The sequence below is a fragment of the Dicentrarchus labrax genome, unplaced genomic scaffold (genome assembly GCF_905237075.1).
Source record: "Dicentrarchus labrax unplaced genomic scaffold, dlabrax2021, whole genome shotgun sequence".
Classification (NCBI taxonomy): domain Eukaryota; kingdom Metazoa; phylum Chordata; class Actinopteri; family Moronidae; genus Dicentrarchus; species Dicentrarchus labrax.
Window position 1 is genome coordinate 23,177,299 of NW_026136704.1, and position 22,315 is coordinate 23,199,613.

The window sequence follows — 22,315 nt, forward strand, 5'->3', positions numbered from 1 at the left end:
TCTGTCGTAGCTGCAACAGTTTGAGTGACTCACTGAGAAGCAGGCTGACAGGCGGGCTTTGAGCGCCCACACCCAGGCTGGTGACAGCAGCCACCACGACGGTGTAGCGGACGTCAGGCAGCAAGCCTGTCAGCAGGATGGACAAAACTGCTCCATCCACTGTTCGGTTTATTTGGTTCTCCGGCTCCATACTGCTGCCCAGACACCAGACCTGATCAACACCAGACACGGAGGGTTAATGTTAGAATCTTAAAAGATATTAACACATAAAGACATTCATTTATCCTGCAGACCATGTGACAAGAAGAGGTCTGTTATTATAATACATTTTTTTGGAATTGAAGCTTTATCTGGAAGCACATGGTGGAGATTGACAGATACAGCAGAGATAAAAAAGAAAGGGATGTCAGTGCAATGACAGTAAAAAAAAGATTTTAAATCCCGATGTTGCATATCGTGCCTGCAAATCTGCAGTGGCAGAAATATTCAGATTTCTTAAACCTTCTACAAGAAGTTTTTTAATGGTTATGAAACAATCTCACTTTAATACTGATGCTCTATATGACCTACATAAGCACAAGACCATCAGCGAGAAGATTGGATATGCATATCTATTTATTCCCCAAATGCCACTAAATCTTACACAGAGGTCCTCTGTGTAAGATTTAATAGAATATAAGTAAAAGATAGCAACTCCACAGTGCTAAAATACTTTACTGTAAGTAAAGTCCTTCCAAATTTTACTCACATCAAAGCAAGCACATGTAACTTAAGCCTGTTTTTTTAGCTCAATATTTAATAGTTGCTGATGTAATTCATGTTCTTAAAGCTGTAGATTATGAGCAGTTATATATATATATATATATATATATATATATATATTCATTTGTGAGAAGAGGAATGTGTTCATTCTTCTGTCAAAAGCTACATAGTCTCACTTTAAAAGCAAAATGTACCCAAAGTTTCAAAATAAAAGCACTCTTGTAGAATGTTAATGGCAATTTCATGTTGGTTGAAGTGGAGATAATGTCAGCTATTCTATATAATGATGAGTAATTTAATTAACAATCACATTTTATAAAATGAACATACTGTTTGTTTTTTTATATAAAAAGTAGTAAGAAGTAAAAAATATTTAGTTTGGACTCAGAACATTAACGTGAGTAAATGGTCTTAATTCTGTCTCTGCTATATCCGCATAATGTAAAATTAATCAACTTTTTATTAATGGAGATTTCGTAAAACTGTAAAACTGACTCAACATTTACATTTTAACATTCAAGCCATGTGAGGCTTGTACAACACACAGTGCAGTTTTCAACAAATTGAATGTTTAAAGGGATTAAGTCTGATCCTTGCCTCCGGCTGATGAGCCCCCACATACAAAAGGATCTGGTATTTCATGATCAGACTTGCTTGCGTGGGGTTTTCTCATAACTTTCTACATGCAGACGCAGATGGGAAAAATAATTTCAAAACAATAGAACTGTGTGTTCCTTTTCAATGTTTTTTTCTTTTCTTTGGAATAGCAGCCTGATGATTAGTAATCAGTGTTGTGCTCATGCTCAGACACAGATAATCAGAACTCCGTGTTTTTTCACAGAGTAAACAGATGACAGGGACAGTCAGCGTTCACAATCTGATGACAAAATTGAGTCTTTTTCGGCATCGCATGTACTGGCAGCAGATACCAGGCAATGAGTAATTACTAATTGTTAATTAAAATCTGTGTTTTTCATAAGTATCTAAACAACACTGCAATGTAGTTATGTCTGCACACAAATACAAACATTACAGATCACAAGAACAATTTGTTCTACTTTTTTTTTCTACAGCTGCGTCACTAATTGAGGTCTTAGTGACTGAGACAGATGGACAGGTGTTGACTCAGGAGTCGGGTGTAGTCATACGCTGAGAGTTGCAGTCTCACCTTGTACTCCCGAATGATGCCACTCTGAGTATTGTGAGGCGGAGGCTCCCAGGACACGCTGATACTGGAGCTGTTGGTGAGCTGAACCACTGATACAGCCTGTGGAGGTGCACTTAAAACTGCAGACAGAGATAAGAAGAAAAATTATATTTCAATTATTACTATTAACTGACTCCAGTGTTATGATAAATCTCTATTTTACAGGTCTGTCGTTTCTGGATAATTTCCCCATAACGTCCAAGAACTTTCCTTGAAACAATTTGATACTATCTTTCTGGAAAATGGGAATGTCCTTTAAAGAAAAGCTCAATTTAAATCCAATTAATATATCAGTTATTTATTTATTATTGAAAATGTTATTCTCAATTAATGGCACATTTTTTGCATTTTCAGTGGGCCTGCTGTGCACTGAATAAAAGACCAGTCAGTGCACAATAACACTAGCAAACGAATTAATTTGAAGTTTACCAATTGAGCACTTTCTCATTATTACTTCCTAAATTACACACTTCTTTCAAGCAACTTTTTGGAAATTAATAACACAATAATGGACGATAAACTATGGTATTACCCACATTTTGCCCTCTATTTTCATTTCATTTCATTTAACTATACTTGAAATTATTTAATTTTTCTCTTTTTGTGTTTTCAAACCTGTTTCAAATATTTTTTTTCCTTATGTAAAGTCTTTTAAATTGTACATATATATAATACACATATAAAGTTTGTTTGCCAGTGTTACAAAATGTTAATGAATAAATGACAATTTCTGACAATTATTTACTTCTATTTTATACTAATATCTTTACTTTATACTATTTATATTTTGAAAACAGGTTACTTTAGTTTTAATGCATTATCGATTATTATTATCAATATTATTATTATTATTTTGCGTCATTGCACACCTTCCCAACATCAAGACTGCTGCATATCACACATAACAGATGAAAATCGAAGAAGACAAAAACAACGTAGTGACGTAACAAAAACAGACAGGAGAGGAAGTTGTGAATATTTTGACAGATAGTGTGATTGTGATATGATTCATGATTAGTGGGAATGATCATTTTTGCATCACTATTTTATTTTATTTTTTTATTTTCACTGAAGAATGTCACATTTGTTGGGGTCTGTACCAAACAAACATGTTTTTTTCCATCTGGAGAACAAGATATGTAGGCCATTGATTTTCTGCAATACTACAGTACTTAATTATAATGCTGTTTTGACACAAATTTGAAATTTTTCAAATAATTGCAGCGTCAAGCTTGCAATTTTGATATTGCATTTGCCATATTGCAATTTGGATAATATTGTAATTAACTGTGCAGTCCTAGTTAATTCAGTCTTTTTTTACACAAGTATCTGTACTTCTACTTGAATAAAGAACGTGTGAATTAGTGAGCTTTAGATGTGCTGGGAGGCAGATTTTGTTACCTTTGGACAGAGCCAGGCTAGCTGTTTCCCCCCATATCCAGTCTTTATGCTAAGCTAAGCTAACCCGTTGACTGTTGCTTCATATTCTCGGCACAGACGTGAGAGTGGAATCAATCAATCTTCTTATTTAATTCTCCTCCACAAATAATATAAGCACATTTCTGAAAACATTTAACAGTTCCTTTAAGGACAATAATATCAACAATTATTACTTGATAAGAGTTCTATGCTATAGATAAAAGTTATTGATAATCATTTCTCACCTTCCTCAGGCGTACGCAGCAGAGCCATGAGGCTGTCATGTCCCTGTAACTCATTGAAGTAAGGGCGTATTTTGACTTCGTACTCTGTATTGCTGTGCAGATCTACTAAGATGGCACTATAGTCAGATGTGGCCTCCACATCCTGGACCAACCAGGAGCTGCCAATAGTACGATAGAATATACGATAACCCTGAACGTAGCGAGACTGAAGGGCAACCTGAAAAAAGTTGGCAAGACAAAAAAAAAACCATCAGTACAACATTTACATCAGTAATCAAAAGCAGAACCAGCTGTGTTTGAACTTCAAGCTAATCTGTTTGTGTCACGTAATGTTTGGAGGAGTTTTTGAAGTTAATGTTCAGAGATTAGCGTGTCCTCCGCACACTGCAAGCCGACTTTGAAAAGTTGATTTTTTCATAAACCAAGTATTCAACTCACAGTCCATGAAATCCTGGCGCTGGTAGGAGACAGAACCACAGGCTTCTGCAGGTAGACAGACACCTCTCCCAACTCTCTCTGCACCTGTCTATGGTCCACACCCTGTTCTGTAGGACTCCCGTCTGAAACAACAAACACATCCACTCAATCCAGGCCAAAAAACAGCTGAATAGCAGCTACTTAGCTGAAGAAAAAAAAAAGAAAAGCTTTTTGATGAAATTCAACATTGCTCAGGGCGGAAGAGCATCACACTGAGAAAGCAATTAGTTTTGAGACCGCACATGAAAAAGCAACTTTTTCTAAACCATGGCACATTATCTTGGCTGCCAGCCTTACATTCAATATCTCAAATTTCTTGCTTTAAAAATATAAACTGAAATCAAGATTGTACTCGAAGTCTTACATTATTAAAAGTTTTTTTGCTCATGTCACTCACCCTGCGTCCTGACGGGCTCGGAGATGGGACTGGGGTCGCTGAGGCCATAAGAGTTGACTGCTCGGACAATAAAGAGATAAACAGTGTTGGGGAAGAGTCCAATTACTGTGTGCCTCTCGTGCTTCACGTGGTCCGCCACCGTTTGCCAGGTACTGCCCACTGATTGGCTGAGGGGGGAAAAAAGAGAGATTTCGTCTAAGAAAAGATTTAATTATCTCAAAATCTAAATGTATTTCTTGTGTTCCCGGTTTAACTACACCAACATCGTGATAAAACGAGATGATTTCACACTTGAAGGTTAAGATCTTAATCAGGAGGATGTTTCCTGCCTTTAAACAAGGCTGATTATTAAACATACAGCAAGCAGGCAGTTTTTAAGGTACATTTCATTTTAAATAGGCAAATGTGTTGCCTTCTGTTGAGAATGTAATATTAACTCCTGCTACCTTGAGAGCAGAGCTTCATTATCATGTCATCTTAAGATAACAAGGTAATGGCTTTGATCCCAACTCCTGGCCCGTTCCTGATCGCCTGATAGTACCAAATGGATTAAGGTGAAACAGGCAACTGGGATTAGGGCTGCACTTGAAGATTATTTTCAGTTTTTGGTAATGTGTGTTTTTGCCAATCACATTTTTCCAGAGCACAAGGAAACAGTAACCAAGAGTCCATAACCTAAAATATATTCAATTTTCATGTCAATTCAGTAAACAGTTACTTGATCAATTTATCATTTCCGCATTGGTTGGGATCTTAAAGCAATAGATTTACATTTTGGGAGGATTGAGAAGATTGATATGCATGTCTTTATAATATGAAGCTATGCCACCACCAGCAATTTAGCTTAGCTTAGCATAATGACTGGAAACGGGGAAACAGCTTTATTGGCGCTTTCAAATGGTAACAAAATTCAGCTACCAGCATCACAAAAGCTCACTAATAAACAAGTCATATCTTGTTTGTTTAATTTGTAAAAAGATTGAGGAGTAAAAATGACAATTTGGGGTGTCCCCTAGTCTTTATGGTCAGCTAAGATCACCATCTCCTGGCTGTACTTTCATATTTAACAGACAGATATAAGAGTGGTATCGATCCTCATCTGATTTTCAGCAAAAAAACAAACACAGCATTTGAACAATTCCTTAAATGACGCAGACAATGTCAGAAATGTAAAGCCAGTCATCTATTGACATTGCCATGGCTCTTAAACACGAATGACTAAATGAGTGAACAAATGCATCAGCTGCTTCAGCTTGGATCCACGAGTTTCTGTGCATTTAAAAACACATCTCTGCTCTCAGCAGACAGACCGATGACAAGTTTTATTCCCTCTTTTTATTGCAGCAGGTTATAATGACGGTTTCTGAATGGGTCCAGCGGGGAAACAACAGCCCGATGCTGTGCAGTGAAGGGGACTATCAAACAGCATGAGCGCAATTTAACATTTTCTTCAACTCTGTGGAGGAGAAAATGGCGAGGTAATTACAACAAGCAGGCCACAGCATTTTCCTATCATCAATGGTTTCTCTTCTGCCACCTTAAACAACAGCAGCTGCTTTTACATAAATCCATCAAGATTTCTCCTCTTTTAAATCAGAAATATAGTATAGCTATGTGCTGTCCACAAGAATGAATACTAGAACAGAAAAATATATGTTTGTACTCCTTTCTTTGCTCCTGCTGATGCCTGAAAACACTTCCAAACAATTTGTTGGTGGTGAAGCGTGCAACAGTGAGTGGATCTTCATCACCAGCTCTGCGTGCCAGTCTGCCACACTGAGCTTTTCTTTACACACAGAACTAACTGGACTTGTGTGTGCGTGTGTGTGTGTTTGTGTCTGCACCCTCTCTCCTGCCTCTGTAATGAATGAACTCTCCAACTGGGCTACAGCAGCCCCTCCTTCAGTTGCCCCAGGACAGGACAGAGCTGCTGAGCTGACCACTGCAGTAATTGTCTCCTCTTTCACTCACTGTCTGTCTCACTAAAGCCTCTGGTTGGTTGTTAGGAGCTGCTATGGCTCTCCTCGGGATGCCACAGCTAAATACTGATGCAGTGAGTGTCACGGTTTCACTTCAGGACGTCGCTTAAAAGGACTGTCTCCCCCCCAGGCAGAGAGGAGTCATTCCCGAACTCTAATGACTCTAAATTAAGAAGACTTCATTATCCTGGACTAGTCTAAATACTAACAGAATAACACAGAAACATAGAGAGTGTGGATATAGTTAGAATTGCTACAGTACACACCCTTTTTAAATAGCTACAGTACACTTCCTTTCTCAAGAAGACTATCAGACACTGAGAAATTTTGTTGAACTATAAGTCAGACACAAGTAAAATGAGGGTGAATAAATAGTTTTAATGAGGCATTCCACCAATTTCACATCTAAAAGACAATTTCACAGTCTAGTAGTACTACATAGCCTCTGAAAACGGTTGTATGTTGTCTTGTGTCGTTCACCTGAGAAAAGTGACAGCGTATTCACCAGAACCGATGTTATAACATGCTTGAGACATATTTCTCCACACTTTATTGAAAGGGATGTATGTCATTATATTAAATATAATAAAATGTATTATTATTATTATTATTATTATTATTATTATTATTATTATTATTATTATTATTATTATTATTATTATTAATTCCGGTCTCAGCATAAGTAGTTAACACGGTTTACATAAAGTACAAAATGCAGCTGCACAGATTGTAACCAGATCAAGGAAGTATGAAGTTACTACACACTAAGTACAAGTTACTCTTAGAAGTGATTTAGAAAATGTTGTTGTTATGTAACTTATAAAGCCATTCACGGTCTCGCTTTATTTCATCAAGGACGAGCAACAGCCTATTTGTTCTCTTTGGCAGAGCTGCCCCTCTGGGTGAACTATATATCTATATATATATCTATATATATATATATATATATATATATATATATATATATATATATCTATATATATCTAATATATATATATATATATATATATATATACAAGATATATATAGATATATATATATAGATATATAGATATATATAGATATAGATATATAGATATAGATATACACACATATATTTTATGCTGTTGTGGCTGCATAAGTACATAAATACAAGTAACCTGTAAATACCAGAGATTAACCAAATTAAATCACCATATCATTCAAACTTGCATTACTCTTTGGTAGGCGTACCTCCGTGGGATACAGAAATGGGCAGCCCGCACCCATAAAAAGAAAGAAAAGTGATGCCTATTATTACTATAATGATATTGTGCTATCACATGAACAAACCTTAGCGAGCTAGCTAGCAGGCTAACATATAGGCAGCAGGGTTAGGGTTAGCACTTTCTCAGGTTAGAGCAACAGCCCATTAAAATGTCTGCGCAAGTCCTTGGTGTTCATGACCTGAATCAGTGGCTTTGTAACAGCCAACCCGAGGATCTCTTTTGATTAGTGTTTTACTTGCAACCTTGTTAGGAATGGTGCTGTATAAATATAGATTATAACTATCATTATTAATCCTCCCAACTCTGATTAACATGATAAACAAGTAGTGAATAACTCACGTACATACTATACATTTTGTATACTGTTATTAATGATCAACTATATGTGTATATTCTTGTTTTAATCAATCTGTATGTTTTTATTTTATGTGTACTGGGTGTTTTTACTTGTGGGCCATGTCAAAGGCAAATATCCATTACTTGGTGATGGACAATAAACATTTTCTGAATCTGCTGCTGACATTTAATAACTGATGTGCTGTTTTAACCAGGCAACCATATTAGAGAAATGTCAGCATTTAATGATATGCAGAGCGAAGCTTCAAGTGCTGATCAGAATAAAATGCTTTGTTAAGTAGGAGTTTAGCTACAAACTAAAAGTCACTCAAATTAACTCAAATCAGAGTTTTCAGCCTTGAAACATGTCTGAAAATGGTTCTCACAAACCTACTTTGACAGTCATGGGTGTCACTACATACCTGAAGGCCTCGATAATGTAGGAGGTGACAGCGGCGCCGCCTTCATGAGGGTTGGACTGCCAGGTAAGGGTGACGGTGTTTTTGGTCACCTCCGTCACTACAGGCTTCTGCGGAGGCCCTGGAAGCTGGATGAACTCAGAAGCTCTGGATATTGAAGAGACTCCATCTTCTGTCACACAAACAGGTAACAGATTTTGATCAACATTTTGCCTGAAACCGGAGCGGATCCTTGTCCTATTATGGCCACGGACTGTGCTCTTATGAAGACCACTGGCAGTGTGTAGTCGGAGGTGTAGCATGAGAGTGATAGAGTGTGAAGTGTAACAGAGAGACAGAGTGTGAGTGTGAGTGGTGTTAGTACCTCTGACAGTCAACATCCCACTCCAGCTTGACTCCCCTGTGGTGCTGGATACCACGCACGTGTACATCCCAGAGTCTGCGTCCTGTTAAACAGCAGCAAACATTTGAGACAGACACCCCGGAAAAGAAAAAAAGCGAAGAGAACAAGCAAGCAGTTTTACATTTTTGGAGTATGGTTTGGATCTATTTGGATTATGGAAAGAATGTTTAGATCAACAAAGTCTACGGCAAAATCCTGTTTTTACTCATTATATTTTCAGTTTGATTGTATAATGTAGCCACAGCAACTTATTGCTTACATGTTTGTGGATCATAATATAATATATATAACAATATAAGTCCATATAATGTAAGTAATTTCCTATTAACCTCCAATCCAATATGTTTTCAGTATGTAATTTAAAACTAATCATGGAGAAAATGAGAATGTCCTTGAAATAACAGCTCAGTTTGGACACAATGAATTATTCTAATTATACATTATTAATTTATTATTGGAAATGTATAGCTCTATATTATGTACTGCATGTTTGCCTTTAGACATTGTGCATGTTCAGCTGTGCATTTGAAAAATGCTCTACGTTATATATAATTATGGTCTTGTACCAAGTGAATCGCTTTTTTCCCCAATTACTGGTACTAAATTACATACAGGGTTCCTTCCATTTGCATGGAAATCATTTGGAAATTACAGATCTGTAAAACAAAAGGGTTAAACCTGCAGTATTTAATTTTTTGGCCACTTGGGGACAGTGGAAAACAAGGTGTAGACAATGGTGAGAAATTATCACCTCATTAAGTTAATATGGCAAACAGTTGCTTACACATAAATAATTTACAGAATTTATCATTTGTAGTTGTGTTGGAGGCCACCTGTTAAATGTAAGTCAAATTCTCTCCTCTAGCTCTGTTTTTGGTCTGTGCCAACTCCTGGGGGAAATATATGGCTATATTTAGCTGCTAAATGCTCCACTATGTTCACCAGCTAGTCACTAACTTTCCGTGACAGCTGCTGATGAGAGCAGTGAGAACGAACAAAACTGGAATATTGCGACCCATAAAACCCAAACAACGAGATGACAGACACCAAAAAGCTGCGTAAAAGTAAGGGGAACAGCAGTGTAAGGTGATAATTCTCTCCGGCTTTGTAGCAGCTTTACGTAAAAGGATCTGAATACTTTGCTGTCTGCCATCATCAGTTCATCATTCAAAAGTAATCCATGCATACCTAAAATATGACATTTTCATTCAGCAGTCGTCATCTAAGCCTCTAAAAGCTTCACTGCTACAAACCACGAGGCACCACACCACACCCTACTATACCTGCTCTCCTGTTAACATTATGAACTGTATACTGTGTATGTCTGCATGCTTCACTGACACTCTTGGTGTTTGCTCCAGCCCTGTGCTGGCTGAGAGCCAGTCTGCTGGAACTTATCATCAGACCATATGAGATCATCCACCGCAGTGTTGACCTCTGACTGACAGACAGCACAGCGTGTGGTGCAGGTGAACTTCTTTAGATGACTCCAACTACTGCTAAAATATTGATGCCGGGTAGGGGCATCAGCAGGGTAAATATTTTTAGTCCCTAACTCGTCATCTCCATTTCCCCTCTTTCTTTTTTCCCTTGTCATCCCCCTTGATGCCACACTAATGCATCTCTTCTGTTCCATTGAGCACATTGGCATGGCAGATTTCCCCCGCCTCAGTGGTGCACTGGACCAAAACTTAATTCTCCAAGTTTGCTGAGCACCACAGCCACAGAAACAGGATGAGAAAGGAAGTGAATAAGCCTAGTCCTGGAAGGAGGTTTAATTAAAAGCCGGTTAGATGATTAATCATCTATCGCCAGTCAATTAAGGGAAATTATGCTGCTTTTGCTCTGTCCTGCGTGCACTCACTGACCTCCAGGTGGGGTGATAGCACAAAGGGGCGACTGACTGCTCTTCCATCAAAGCAGAACACATTAGCATTTACAAACAAGCACCTTCATTTACATTACAATTACACACCGCATGAGCACATAATTGCGCTGGAGAGATATGCCCTGCCTTAGAGAGATTGGTCTTTGAAACTCAGCCTCAACCTTAATTCTACAAACAAAAACAGAATTTATAATGGAAAAGGGAGAAAAAAAAATATGTTGGCACGTGGGCTGCAAAGAAAGTGAAACAAGGTCAGAGATCAGGCAGGAATGTTTATAGTATTCTGTGCAGTTTTTTTTGTCATTTCCATCGGTCACACAGTCAATTTTTCTTTCAGTTTAAGAGCAAACGCCTTTCAAAAGTCATCCTTTTCATGCCCTTTCCAATAAATGACACTCACTTAACACAAACCCACACACACACAAACACACACACCTTTATGTCTGTGATTTGCAAAGTGCCATTCTCCATCAAGGTCATTTGCAGTTTATTTCCCTGAAGTCTCTCTCCATCCTTCTCCCATGAAATCTTTACTGAGGGCCCTCCGATCACACGGCAGTGCAGCTGCGCCGTCGCACCCCGGGATACAGTCTGATTGGCTGGGCCTTGGCGAATAATCGGGGGGACGCGACCTGAAGGACCTACCATTTTTTGGGGAGAGAAAAGGCAGAACATTATGTTAGGGGGTGTCATCTGTCTTCTGATTAGCTACACAGTGAAGATAAACATATTTGGAAGGCGTAAAAAAAAGGCCTACAGAAAATAATAAATAATAAAGTTGCCAGCCGCAAAGGGTGAAAATACTTTAGATGCTTAGTAGGCAGAAAATTATAGGTTGCATAAAGAGAAGGAAAATAGCTTAAATCTGCTGCTTACAAGCTGCCTGAGGAAGAACATTAAGTCTGAAATGCATTGCTCATCCAGCATGGGGTCTCTAACTGTGTTCTTTCTTTGCCTTCATGAGCCTTATTGTTATGCGCCTACTTAGTAATTAATATGTGTTCTCCTCATTAGCTGATATTGCAGAATAAAGCACAGACCTCCCCCAGGTTAAAAAAACGTGACTGTGCGAACTGTGTGGACCTGTGTGTTGAAGTCTCACCTCCCTCCACCTCCAACAGAGCCTTCGTCAAAACACTTCCTGCTACACTGATGGCCTGGCAGATGTAGAAACCAGAGTCCTCGGGGTGGACATCAGTGATAGTCAGCTCTCCGCTCATGGAAACAGAGTACCGACCAGACTGTGATGGCGGCTGGCCGGGGAACAACAACATCTAAACACAAAAAACAGACAAGCCAATCAGAAAATAGATATTGGACTACATTGTGTCTGTTCTTTAATAAATCCGTTAATCATTTAGTCTGTAAAATGTCAGGAAATAGTGAAAAATTGGCCCATGGTGGCATCTTCAAATTGCTTCAATTTCCAATCCAAAGATATTCACAGAAAAAAACTATTTTTTTTCCTTTTTTTTCCTTTATTTTGGAGAACAACCAATTAATAAAACAATTAATCAATTCAAATGTATTATCAGCTATGTTCTTGTGTTGTTGGACTAATTATTAACACTTCATTTACTAACAATAGTTTAGATTACTGATTAGTCTCTGTATTAGGCTATTTCTTCAGTTTATTTATATACAGTGATTATTTTATGTCTATAAAATGTCTGAAAATAATTAAATCACAATGTTCAAAAGCCCAAGGTGGCTTTTTGTCCAACAGTTCAAAACTCAAAGATCCCAAAGTCAACTTACTAGCACAGAAGATAAAGAAAAACAGCAAATATTAACATTTGAGGAATGGCAAACGATTAACTGATTATCAAAATTGATACAGATTGTTAAACTAATTTATTACGTGATTATCTGTTCCATTTCTTCACATTTTAGATGTTTATATACATTAAACCCTCTAGGGCACATCCCATTAAACAGAGTCTACAACCAGCAGCTCTGTAAGACTACCAAACTAATTAAATGCTAACATCAAAATCAAATGTCATTAAAATCCATCCAGGAAAACTCTGGGATCACCAAAGTTTTTAGGAACAATAATAGACCTTTTTCACAGCAGACATTTTTTGACATGAAATAGTAGGGTAAACACAGTGATGATACTACTTAAGGCTCTGTTCCATTTATTGTAGCGGAGCATTTACAACCTGCACAAAAGCAGCACTTGAACTAAACAGAACTTTAATTAGTATTATTGGTAACACCTACAGTATGTTTACCCTACTATTTCATGTCAAAAGGAAACAAATCTAAGCATAATCATCCAACAGATACTTCAGTCTGGACCAAAGTAGTGGGCCGACAGACAAACATTGCCACTAAAATGTCTAAAACAAAGGTCAGATCTGGGAGAGATGTGTTGTTTTGGGATGATTCCCACTAACAGACGTTTCATGCTGCCCATTCTGTTTTTATGTAAGTGAGATGGACGTGAACAAGGGGGGGATGCACATCAATCCAGTCAGCCATCCATTTCATTCCTCTAAGAGGCTTAGACTTCAGTGGAGGGACCAAGGTTATAAGGCTACACATAATCCCCCAAATACAGCAAAAAAAAGCTTTACAAACAGCCAAACCTTGCCTCAACCATCCTGCAGACTCAAGCTTATTCACAAAATCTGTGGCTGAACTTCCAGTTTGCTCTCCGACAAGCTTCTAAAAACATCTGAAGCTGCTCCTCCAAGTCAGTGAGCTCAGCTGCTGTTGAGCAACAGGGTATTTATAGTTGGGTACAATGTGGAAGGAGGACAGTATTTGTCTGCAGGTTTGCCCTGAAGAAGCAGTTTCCACACCTGGTGTACTTCAAGCTACCTCTCCCTCCTTCCTTTCTACTTCTTCCACCCCCTCCTCCCCATCACTACTCTCTTACACTGTGGTCGCGAAGCAGGAGCAACATTTGCCGCCAACGCAATACAGCAAAGCCTTCCAACACTTTGTCTCTATATCTCTGAGCCAAATGCAAATGTGCTGCTCTCCCTTGTTCGCCTCTCGCCCATTTCGCTTGGAAAAATGTGTCTTGAATAGTGTGGGCAACCCAAAAAAAAAGCGCCATAAAAAAAAGGATGATTAAATCAGACAAAACCTGTTCGTGCTGCGGTGAGTCTTTCTCGCCTTTGGAACAAAGGAGGTGTGAAACTCTGCCCGTTGATATATGACAAACAAAACAGTACGAGTAACGTTTTGGAAAAATCCCCAAACCACACATAACAACCTGAGGCTTGTTGGACAGCAAATTTATTCATATGAACTCATCAAGTGATTTGTAAAATAGGACACTGGATGTCTGTGTTACCGCAATAAACAGCATTAGAGGATCTCTTGTTCCCTGCTCCAGCCTCTTACCTGGCTGCCCTCTTTCTGCCAGAAGATGGCAGGTGGAGGGTTTCCTGTGGTGCCGCATTGGAAGGTGATGCTCTTCCCCTGGCTGGCAATCTGGTCACGGGGCTTTGTGGCAATCTGAGGTGGTACTGGAAGAGGAAAAGGAGTGTGACCACAAACGGCTTTTTGAATTCTGTTTTTCTCCTGTAAGAAGTTGGTTATGAAACAGTCTCAACACTGATGCCTCTGTATGACCTAAATAAGCACATAAGACCGTCAAGCAAGAAGATTGGCTATTTCTAGGTAGTTATTCTTAATGCCTGCCACCGGATCAGATTCTGTTGTATTCCCCTTGAAATCAGTAAAACAAGGCGGTGGAAACACTACTGCTTTTGTCCAAAGGGGCCACCAGAATCATTAAAAACTGAAAGTTCCTTGTTTCTGCATTAAGTAAAAGTACCAGTACAACAAAGTTACAGGGTCCTGCATTTAAAATCCTACTGAAGTGAAAGCACAGAAGCAAAATATAGACTATTTTAACTGTCAAAAGTAAAAGTACTCATTCTGTATAAAAAGTGAGTGTGAGTTACAAATTATTATAGATTACAGTCATATTGTCAATGCGCAAGCAGCATTTTACTGTTTGACTTTATATAAGGTAAGGTTGACTATTCAGCTCCTCTAAAGCGTCACATGATAAATCTGATTTTCAATAACCTTTGTAAAACAGTGAAGGCATTGTGCCTACAAACTCCACCACTGCTTTTCACCCTGATATGTATCAATAAAGCACTAATCAGCCCTAAACAAGCAAGATTTAAGAGTTGCCTCTTTAACCTTCTAAACTTTGAGATCCATCACTACACACTCATCGCCCTCTCATCTTTAATGAGAGACATCAGCTCAGTGTCCTCTGAAAAAACAAATCATCACAGCACACAGCAGCACTGGTCTGATGACATTTACCCAGTTATTCTGGGTACAGTCTGGGCAGAGCTGCCAATTTCCAGCTCGGGTCAGATCATTGCGTTAGCCACATCATCATCACATCCTCTGTAGATTTACACTGACCACCGCCTTCTACCTCCCGTCTGAATAATTGGCTCACACTTCCCGTCAGATGAGAAGCTTCTCCAGCTTGGATTCATCCTCTCTACAAATCTCTGCATGGCACATATGCAGAGACACACACACACACACACATATTTGGCTCAGTACACAAGATATCTGAGTCATCTGTGTTGAGTCGTAATGTTCTCACTAAAAGCATGTTCCCAAACACAGAAGACGTCTCACACGTTAATCAACATGAGTGTTTTTGATTATGTTTTTGTGAATTTTCCTTTTATTGATTTGTAATGTCTTTAAACAAATCTGATGTCTTAGTCTTATATGCGTATTGTCATATAATCTGTTTAATGCCGCTATAGTTAGAAATTAAAATGCTTAATATGAACAAGCTACACAGACTGTCGTGGAGAGAGAATATTTCTAAGTATGAGGCCTTAGGTTTCTTTCCCAATTAGAGAGATAGAGAGACAAAAATGGTGCCTATAGGGATAAGGATTATCATTCGACACCGACTTTGTATCGGATTTACTGCTTATCTGCTGTTTTGAGAGTTCATCTGATCAGATTGTTCAACCCAATTCATTTTAATATTTGAGTGTAGTGATTTCTACTTTCTGGTAGACAATATTGATCATTTTCACTGTAATTGTAGTTGTGTTACTTGTGTTATATTTATCTTGGATATAGATGATGTTATACAGGCTGGTTATGTTATACATAAATAAAAGCAAGAAATTCTAGCAGTGGTCTGTACATTTGTCTCCTGCATATTATCTGTCAAGGGTCAGCATTTTTCACTGTTCACATTTTTCTTTTGGCAGGTTAGTTTCACTCCTGCACCCAGAATTAAATAATTTGTTTGTTTGGCCTGGGTTCACCCCTAATATATAAGAGGTCTTCTAGTCTCACAAGGTCTGATTTGGTTTGGCCAGGGGTTGGTTGAATGAATGAATGAATGAATGAATGAATACATATATACATACATACATAAATAAATGAATGAATAAATATATAAATGCATAAATAAATGGAAGACAAGTCTTAATATTATAATAGTAAATCTACACAAGATGCTTCTACTACTACTACTACTACTACTACTACTACTACTACTACTACTATTATTACTTGTAGTACTATTACCTGAAGAGGCACGCCACTAATTTCATGTCTTATGCAGCTCTGGAGCAACTTTTTTCAAGTCTGACAAAAATAACCCTAGTAGTGTCATAATGATGTCATCATCATTTTGACTTGAGCTTGACTTGAACCTCCAAATTTATAACAAACATTGTTTGTTTTTAATTTGTGTTACAAACAAGGGGCATGGAAGAAAGGTGATGTGGTTGTTCACCGGTCATTGTAATGGAAAAATCCTATAGAGTTGCATTATGGGAAGTGTAGGTTCCAGTATTTTTTAGAGCTTGACCCATATATGGGACTAAAAGTCAGGATACGTCAGATTCTTATCTTAATAAATCTTAATTTTACTCTGTTTCTTATGAGCCTCCTAAATTACAGAAGAGCAATTCTAAATGGCTGGAGAGACCCTTTAATAATAATTCTGTACCTTGTCCTTATTTAAAAGTGAAGACCAAGACCATCACTGAGTTGTAATTAAAAACCTTACAGCTGCATTTTGAACTACTGTAGCTGCAAATGAGAGAAGGATTTACATGGTATCACAGTATTCTGACACACTCCCGCTACATGGCAGATGTGGGTTTGATAGGAGTCAGTAATCTGTTGTACATTAAGTCACTGTGGCTTACTTAATGCCTGACAGCAGCAACAGGCATGTTGTCATGAAGTCAGTGCCTAATGGAGGAACTTATTTACACCATTAGGCATTGATTGTTGATTTAAAAACCATTAAGAATACCGTACAGAAAGAAGCATGAAATACATTAGCATAACATAAAATGCCTTTTTGTAGAGAAGAATTAGATGGAAAGTGAACTTACGGAACGGGCCAACTGGAATGATGATAGGGTTTGAAACATGATGGAAAGAGATGGAAAATTAATGAGAGGGATGAAACGCTGAGCTACAAAACAAAACCGGTGATAGCATGGAAAAAAGCCCCCCCCCACACTCACACACACACACACACACACACACACACACACACACACACACACAAAAAAAAAAAAAAAATACTGAACAAAGAAGCAGAGTGAATAGAAAACTGCCTCGGTTTGGATTTCATTTACACCGATAAAGCATTAGTGGATGAAGTCGTCTGAGACAATTTAAACCAAGACTCGCGGAGAGAAAGAAAAAGGGCACACAGACTGAGGAGGCGCGAGGAGATAGAGAGACAGGAAGAGAGAGGGAAAGAGTCATGTCTTATTAATACTGGGACTGCACTCTGGCAGTGAGTTAAAGCACACATCTACCAAACATCTGTCACATGGCGTAATCCATACGGTTTAGCATAAGCTCTTGGCAGCACCACTGGACAGGGACTCAGAAAGATACACTGATATAAAAATACAGCGCATTGGAAAGGAAATGGAAATTTGCATGATACTGTTGCTATGTGCCTCGATGTTACCTTATGCATGCACATGGCTCTAGGTATGAGAGCTTTTATATGCATGCCTAAGTATGTGTGTGTGTGTGTGTGTGTGTGTGTGTGTGTGTGTATGTGTGGGCTTCCATACAATATGCATGATGTGTTTCGTACCGTGGACCTGCAACATGGCTGAGGCCTCTGTCTTGCCCACACTGTTCTCAGATGTGCAGGTATATGTCCCTTCATCCTGCTCTTTCACACGGAACAAACGGAGGCTGTTGCCGTTGCGGATTTCAAACCTGGGAATGAGAAAAAGAGAGATTATGAAAGATCTAACAGGAAAGCATGGCAAAAACGAAAAAAAAAATGAGCATACTAATCTACACAAAGCAAAGAAAATCTGTCAGGGGTACAAGATAATGTAATTTCTTGCCTTGTCAATCAACCTGTTGCAGGGATATTTTTTTTCCAATCAGGTGACATTATCTTGAAAGGAGGGAAATAATGTGCCTTATCTGCCTTAGATGTTGTTAGTGGATCCCAGGAAAATACTTGATTTAGGAAAAACAGCACTTTTATCTCTTAACAGCTGATTAAATATGAAGGATGGACAGAATTATTTAAATTACCAAATACAACCACAGTACAGAAAAGCTAATTCACCTGTCTATGCCTATGCAAGGGATGCAATGGATCAAATCAGTATAAGTCACTTTATTCCTCAGACTTATAAAACAGAAGAAAAAAAAAAGAAAAAAAGATGAACGACAGAATATAATATAGCTCTTAACAAACCTGAAAAACAACTTTGTCAGAGCGACTCTGTTGTAATTTATATTATAACGGTTCTCTACCTTGTCTGAGATATGCCTACATTAATACATAAGGATTTCTATCACTGTTGGATACGTGGGCTGACATACAAGCACTTTAAAATATTAATAATAAAAAAAAACCTATTAGCATGACTGTGCGACTTTAAGTCTGCGGAAGCTGCCCTTTTCTATATCTACAGATTAGCATTATAGCCCACAGTGAGTCCTTAACAGCCATACCTTCACATCAGTTGTGCATGGGTTACATTTATGGACAAGGGTGAACATGATAATATATAATAGACATCATCCTTTAGGTCATATCTGACATATCTGACATTTTCTGAGACCTATTCACTTTCTTGCCAAGAGTTAGATATGAAGATAGACTACTCCCATGTCTGTATGGTATAAAGCTACATCCAGGAGATGGTTAGTCAACTGTTTCTTGTTTTTATCTTAAGCTAAGCTAACCATCCCCTGGATGTAGTTTCGTATTTACAATAACTGAACAGGATCTCATGCATGCAGAATAAATATGAAGCTACTGCCAGCAGCCTGTTAGCTTAGCTTAGCATAAAGTCTGGAAACAGGTGCACAACAGGTAGCCTAGCTCTGTCCAAAGGCAATAAAATCCAGCTACCAGCACCTTTAAAGCTCACAATTAACACGTGGGTTTAAACAAGTTATAAAGGGTCATTATGCTTAGCTGACCAACTGCTTGCTGTACAGTTTTACTAACTGTACTAATGAGGGGGGCATTGATTTTATCATCTAACTCTGCATTTCCCAAATTGTTGAACTATTCTTTCAAAATAATGTCCACTAACTCTGGAAGTACTGTTTTTTTAATCTTCTTTATGTAGAATTATCACTAAATTCTTCTTTTTGGCATTCAATCTGCTTTCTGCACCATAATGGGACGAAACACTCAACAGCTGTTGTTGAGAGGCACTGCAGGGAGAAAATGTAAAATCATCTGCATTAATTAATGAAGTGACTTAATGATATATATAATGTATAACTCACATAGCTCAACATACAGTGTAAAACAGCATTTCTTAACCTACATTATTGGTTGTACTGTATAAGTGATTAGTTCTATGGATGTATTATTTTATTATTAGAGTTTTATAGAATTACGTTTTAGAGCAATATAATGCTGGAAATTGAAAAAAATGTAATTATTAACAGGCTTAGCTAAATATACATTACATTGAGTTTAGATAGAAAAAAGCATGAATCTGGTCACCGGAGGATTCTGCCAAGTAATGAATCCTCTTTTGTCTCTTCCATTTATGAATTTATATTAGCAAACTGATAGACAGACATGAATTAATGAACAATTACTCCACATATGTTTTCTGGGTCACATGAGTTAATAATCCAACACACAGCTCATCTCTGGTAAAGCTGTATTTCTTATTCATATGTATGTGCATCACCGGTCTGACTGTCTCTTACCTCCCACGGGGAAGCTCCCCTTCCTCTCGGCGCCATCGAACAGTGGGGGCGGGATCTCCGTGGACCTCACATAGGAAGTCAACAGTATCTTCCTCCATGACCACCTGGTTCACCGGCCTCCGTACCAACACAGGACGTTCTGCAGGAAGAGGGAAGGTTTGTCTAGCTTATGCTCTTTAAAAAGGACTTACCTAAGGTATATACATACATATATATCAGAAACTCACCATACACCACCAGCTCTGCAGGATCGCTGTCCCTCTCTCCAACCATATTTGTGCCCACACAAACATACATGCCAGCATCGTTCTTCCTGGTGTTAGAGATCATCAGTTTGCCCCCACGCATCTGAAAAACAATGACAGCTCTACAGATTAGTCTTAAGGGTGCCCTGAGTGAAGACGCCAGATATTATTCATTTTTATTTTCGCAGTCTTTAATAGAAAAATAATCTATATTTGTATACTCTTGCACTCCTGCAAACCTTAATTCATATTCAAGGCACTGTGCAATTCTACTTGCAATTGAATACATCAGTTATAATAACTCAATACTGTTTAATACTGTAACACCCACAGGGGCTAACCTATTCTACACTGATTGTTTTTACATGTTGCTAACTATACTTTCACGTAAGTAATATTTTTAATGCAGGACTTTTGCTTGTATTTTTATAGTGTCTTAGTTTTACTTAAATAAAGGTTCTGAATACTTCCGCCCCCCTCTGCTTCTACTACTGAACGTCCTTCATCAACTTCAGCTTGTGAATTCCAACATTTAAAAAAAACATCTGAAATTGTGTTCTGGTGTTAATTTTACACTTGAGAGGAGATAACAAAAGTGACAGTAGATTCTGAGGCATTTTCTGGTCCATAGAAAACCAAGGTGTCTGCGTCAAATTAGGGTCTATTGAAACTACTGTCATTGAAAATCAGTACCTGTGCCATTCTCCTGGACTGCTGAAAGTCAGTAATAAATGTTGAGTTTATAAAGATGTGAAGAAAAAGTACTTTTTATTTTTTTTAGAATTGTTTCTTTATAGTACTTAAGTGTAGATTTTTTTTTGTTAATTGAAAATGTATCCACAGGAATAAGAGAAACAAAACAACAAAATGGGCCTGAAATTCAAGGTTAACCTCTTGTACTCCTGATTTTCCCCTTAAAAGATAAGATTCTATACTACAATCTCATGAAAATACCACAACCAACAATGAGTCAGCCAGCCTCTCAATACTTTCTCATTTGCGTACCAAGTCTATGGCTCTCAACCTCAAGGCCATTTGTTCCTACAGAGGACATACATGTAATTCTATTTCCAGTTGTGGATTTATACACAGTTAGTGATCTAGTGAGAATTTATGGAATTCATTCTCATTTCATGTTCTTGAAAATTCACTTAAGAACTGCACTAAATTTGGATGGAAACTGCATAACACGGAGGGTATTAGATAGCTGTGTTTGTAAATGACTATCTATTTGGAAATGGGAGTCTGCCTTGTTCAGCCTTCATCCAGCGTTTATGTTGAACTCACAGAGATGCGTTCATCCTTGGTGCTGACTCGGGCGTTGTTGCGTTTCCAGGACACGGTGGGCTCAGGGTGACCACGTGGAGGCACACACTCTAACACAGCAGGCTCACCAGCGGCCACCACCACGTCACTCGGGGCCTGCCGGAAATCATCTCTCAGGACTGAAGAAGAAAACACAAAGAAATCTAATTAGCTTCAGAAGCCCTGTCTGTCTGATGTATTTTAAACAAAGGCTGGAAATCAGACCCACAGATCGGTGAGCAGCAGCGCAGACACATGACTGCTGTAATCAAAAGGAACACCAATTTGTCTTGGATATCATTTTAGACTTGTTCTCTTGAGTGAACCATCTTCTCCCTGAAGCTTGGCTGAAAACAAGCTTATTGAGAGAGAGTTGATTATTATATTTGTATGTGCATGACTGCTCAAATGCTTGGCAACGTCCTTGTTAGACTGCGCACTCGCTTTTAATGTTTTCCCAGGACCGTGTCCTACTCTGCTGTCTCTCCTGTCAGAGCAGATGAATAATGCACATCTCTCAGTCCAACATGGAGTAAACAAATAACAGCACATTCATAATTTAGCCCATGTGTGAGGGAGAAAAAATGGCCTCTGCATTAATGAAGGGATTGTGTCTCTGATTCCAAGCGCTATCTTATCTGACTCCAATAAAATCAGCACTGACGGAGAAAAGCCTATCCTTGTGTCACCCCTGAAGTTTGCACTCCCAGCACCCGGTGGAGGACGACAGGATGAGATGACTTTGACATGACGACCTTTGATATCTTCTAATCTTCTGCTGT

At 38.4% G+C, this 22,315-nt stretch overlaps 1 protein-coding gene across 5 annotated transcripts in view; it reads right to left on the reverse strand.

Moving 5' to 3' along the window:
* Window positions 1-22,315, reverse strand: part of zgc:77784 (uncharacterized protein LOC402947 homolog) — a 52,355-nt gene that overhangs the window by 10,377 nt on the left and 19,663 nt on the right. For 3 of the 5 annotated variants that reach the window (XM_051398739.1, XM_051398742.1, XM_051398738.1), the window contains exons 3-17: window positions 21,516-21,673; window positions 20,211-20,331; window positions 19,984-20,122; window positions 17,876-18,003; window positions 17,151-17,162; window positions 14,140-14,264; window positions 11,882-12,053; window positions 11,215-11,420; window positions 8,853-8,934; window positions 8,492-8,660; window positions 4,508-4,674; window positions 4,072-4,193; window positions 3,634-3,850; window positions 1,931-2,049; window positions 34-211 (exon numbers count right to left, since the gene is read on the reverse strand). In XM_051398739.1, coding sequence (XP_051254699.1) covers window positions 34-211; window positions 1,931-2,049; window positions 3,634-3,850; window positions 4,072-4,193; window positions 4,508-4,674; window positions 8,492-8,660; window positions 8,853-8,934; window positions 11,215-11,420; window positions 11,882-12,053; window positions 14,140-14,264; window positions 17,151-17,162; window positions 17,876-18,003; window positions 19,984-20,122; window positions 20,211-20,331; window positions 21,516-21,673 — 2,115 coding nt within the window. The remainder of the gene's footprint in view (window positions 1-33; window positions 212-1,930; window positions 2,050-3,633; window positions 3,851-4,071; window positions 4,194-4,507; window positions 4,675-8,491; window positions 8,661-8,852; window positions 8,935-11,214; window positions 11,421-11,881; window positions 12,054-14,139; window positions 14,265-17,150; window positions 17,163-17,875; window positions 18,004-19,983; window positions 20,123-20,210; window positions 20,332-21,515; window positions 21,674-22,315) is intronic. The other 2 variants (XM_051398741.1, XM_051398740.1) reach the window with 1 other exon arrangement.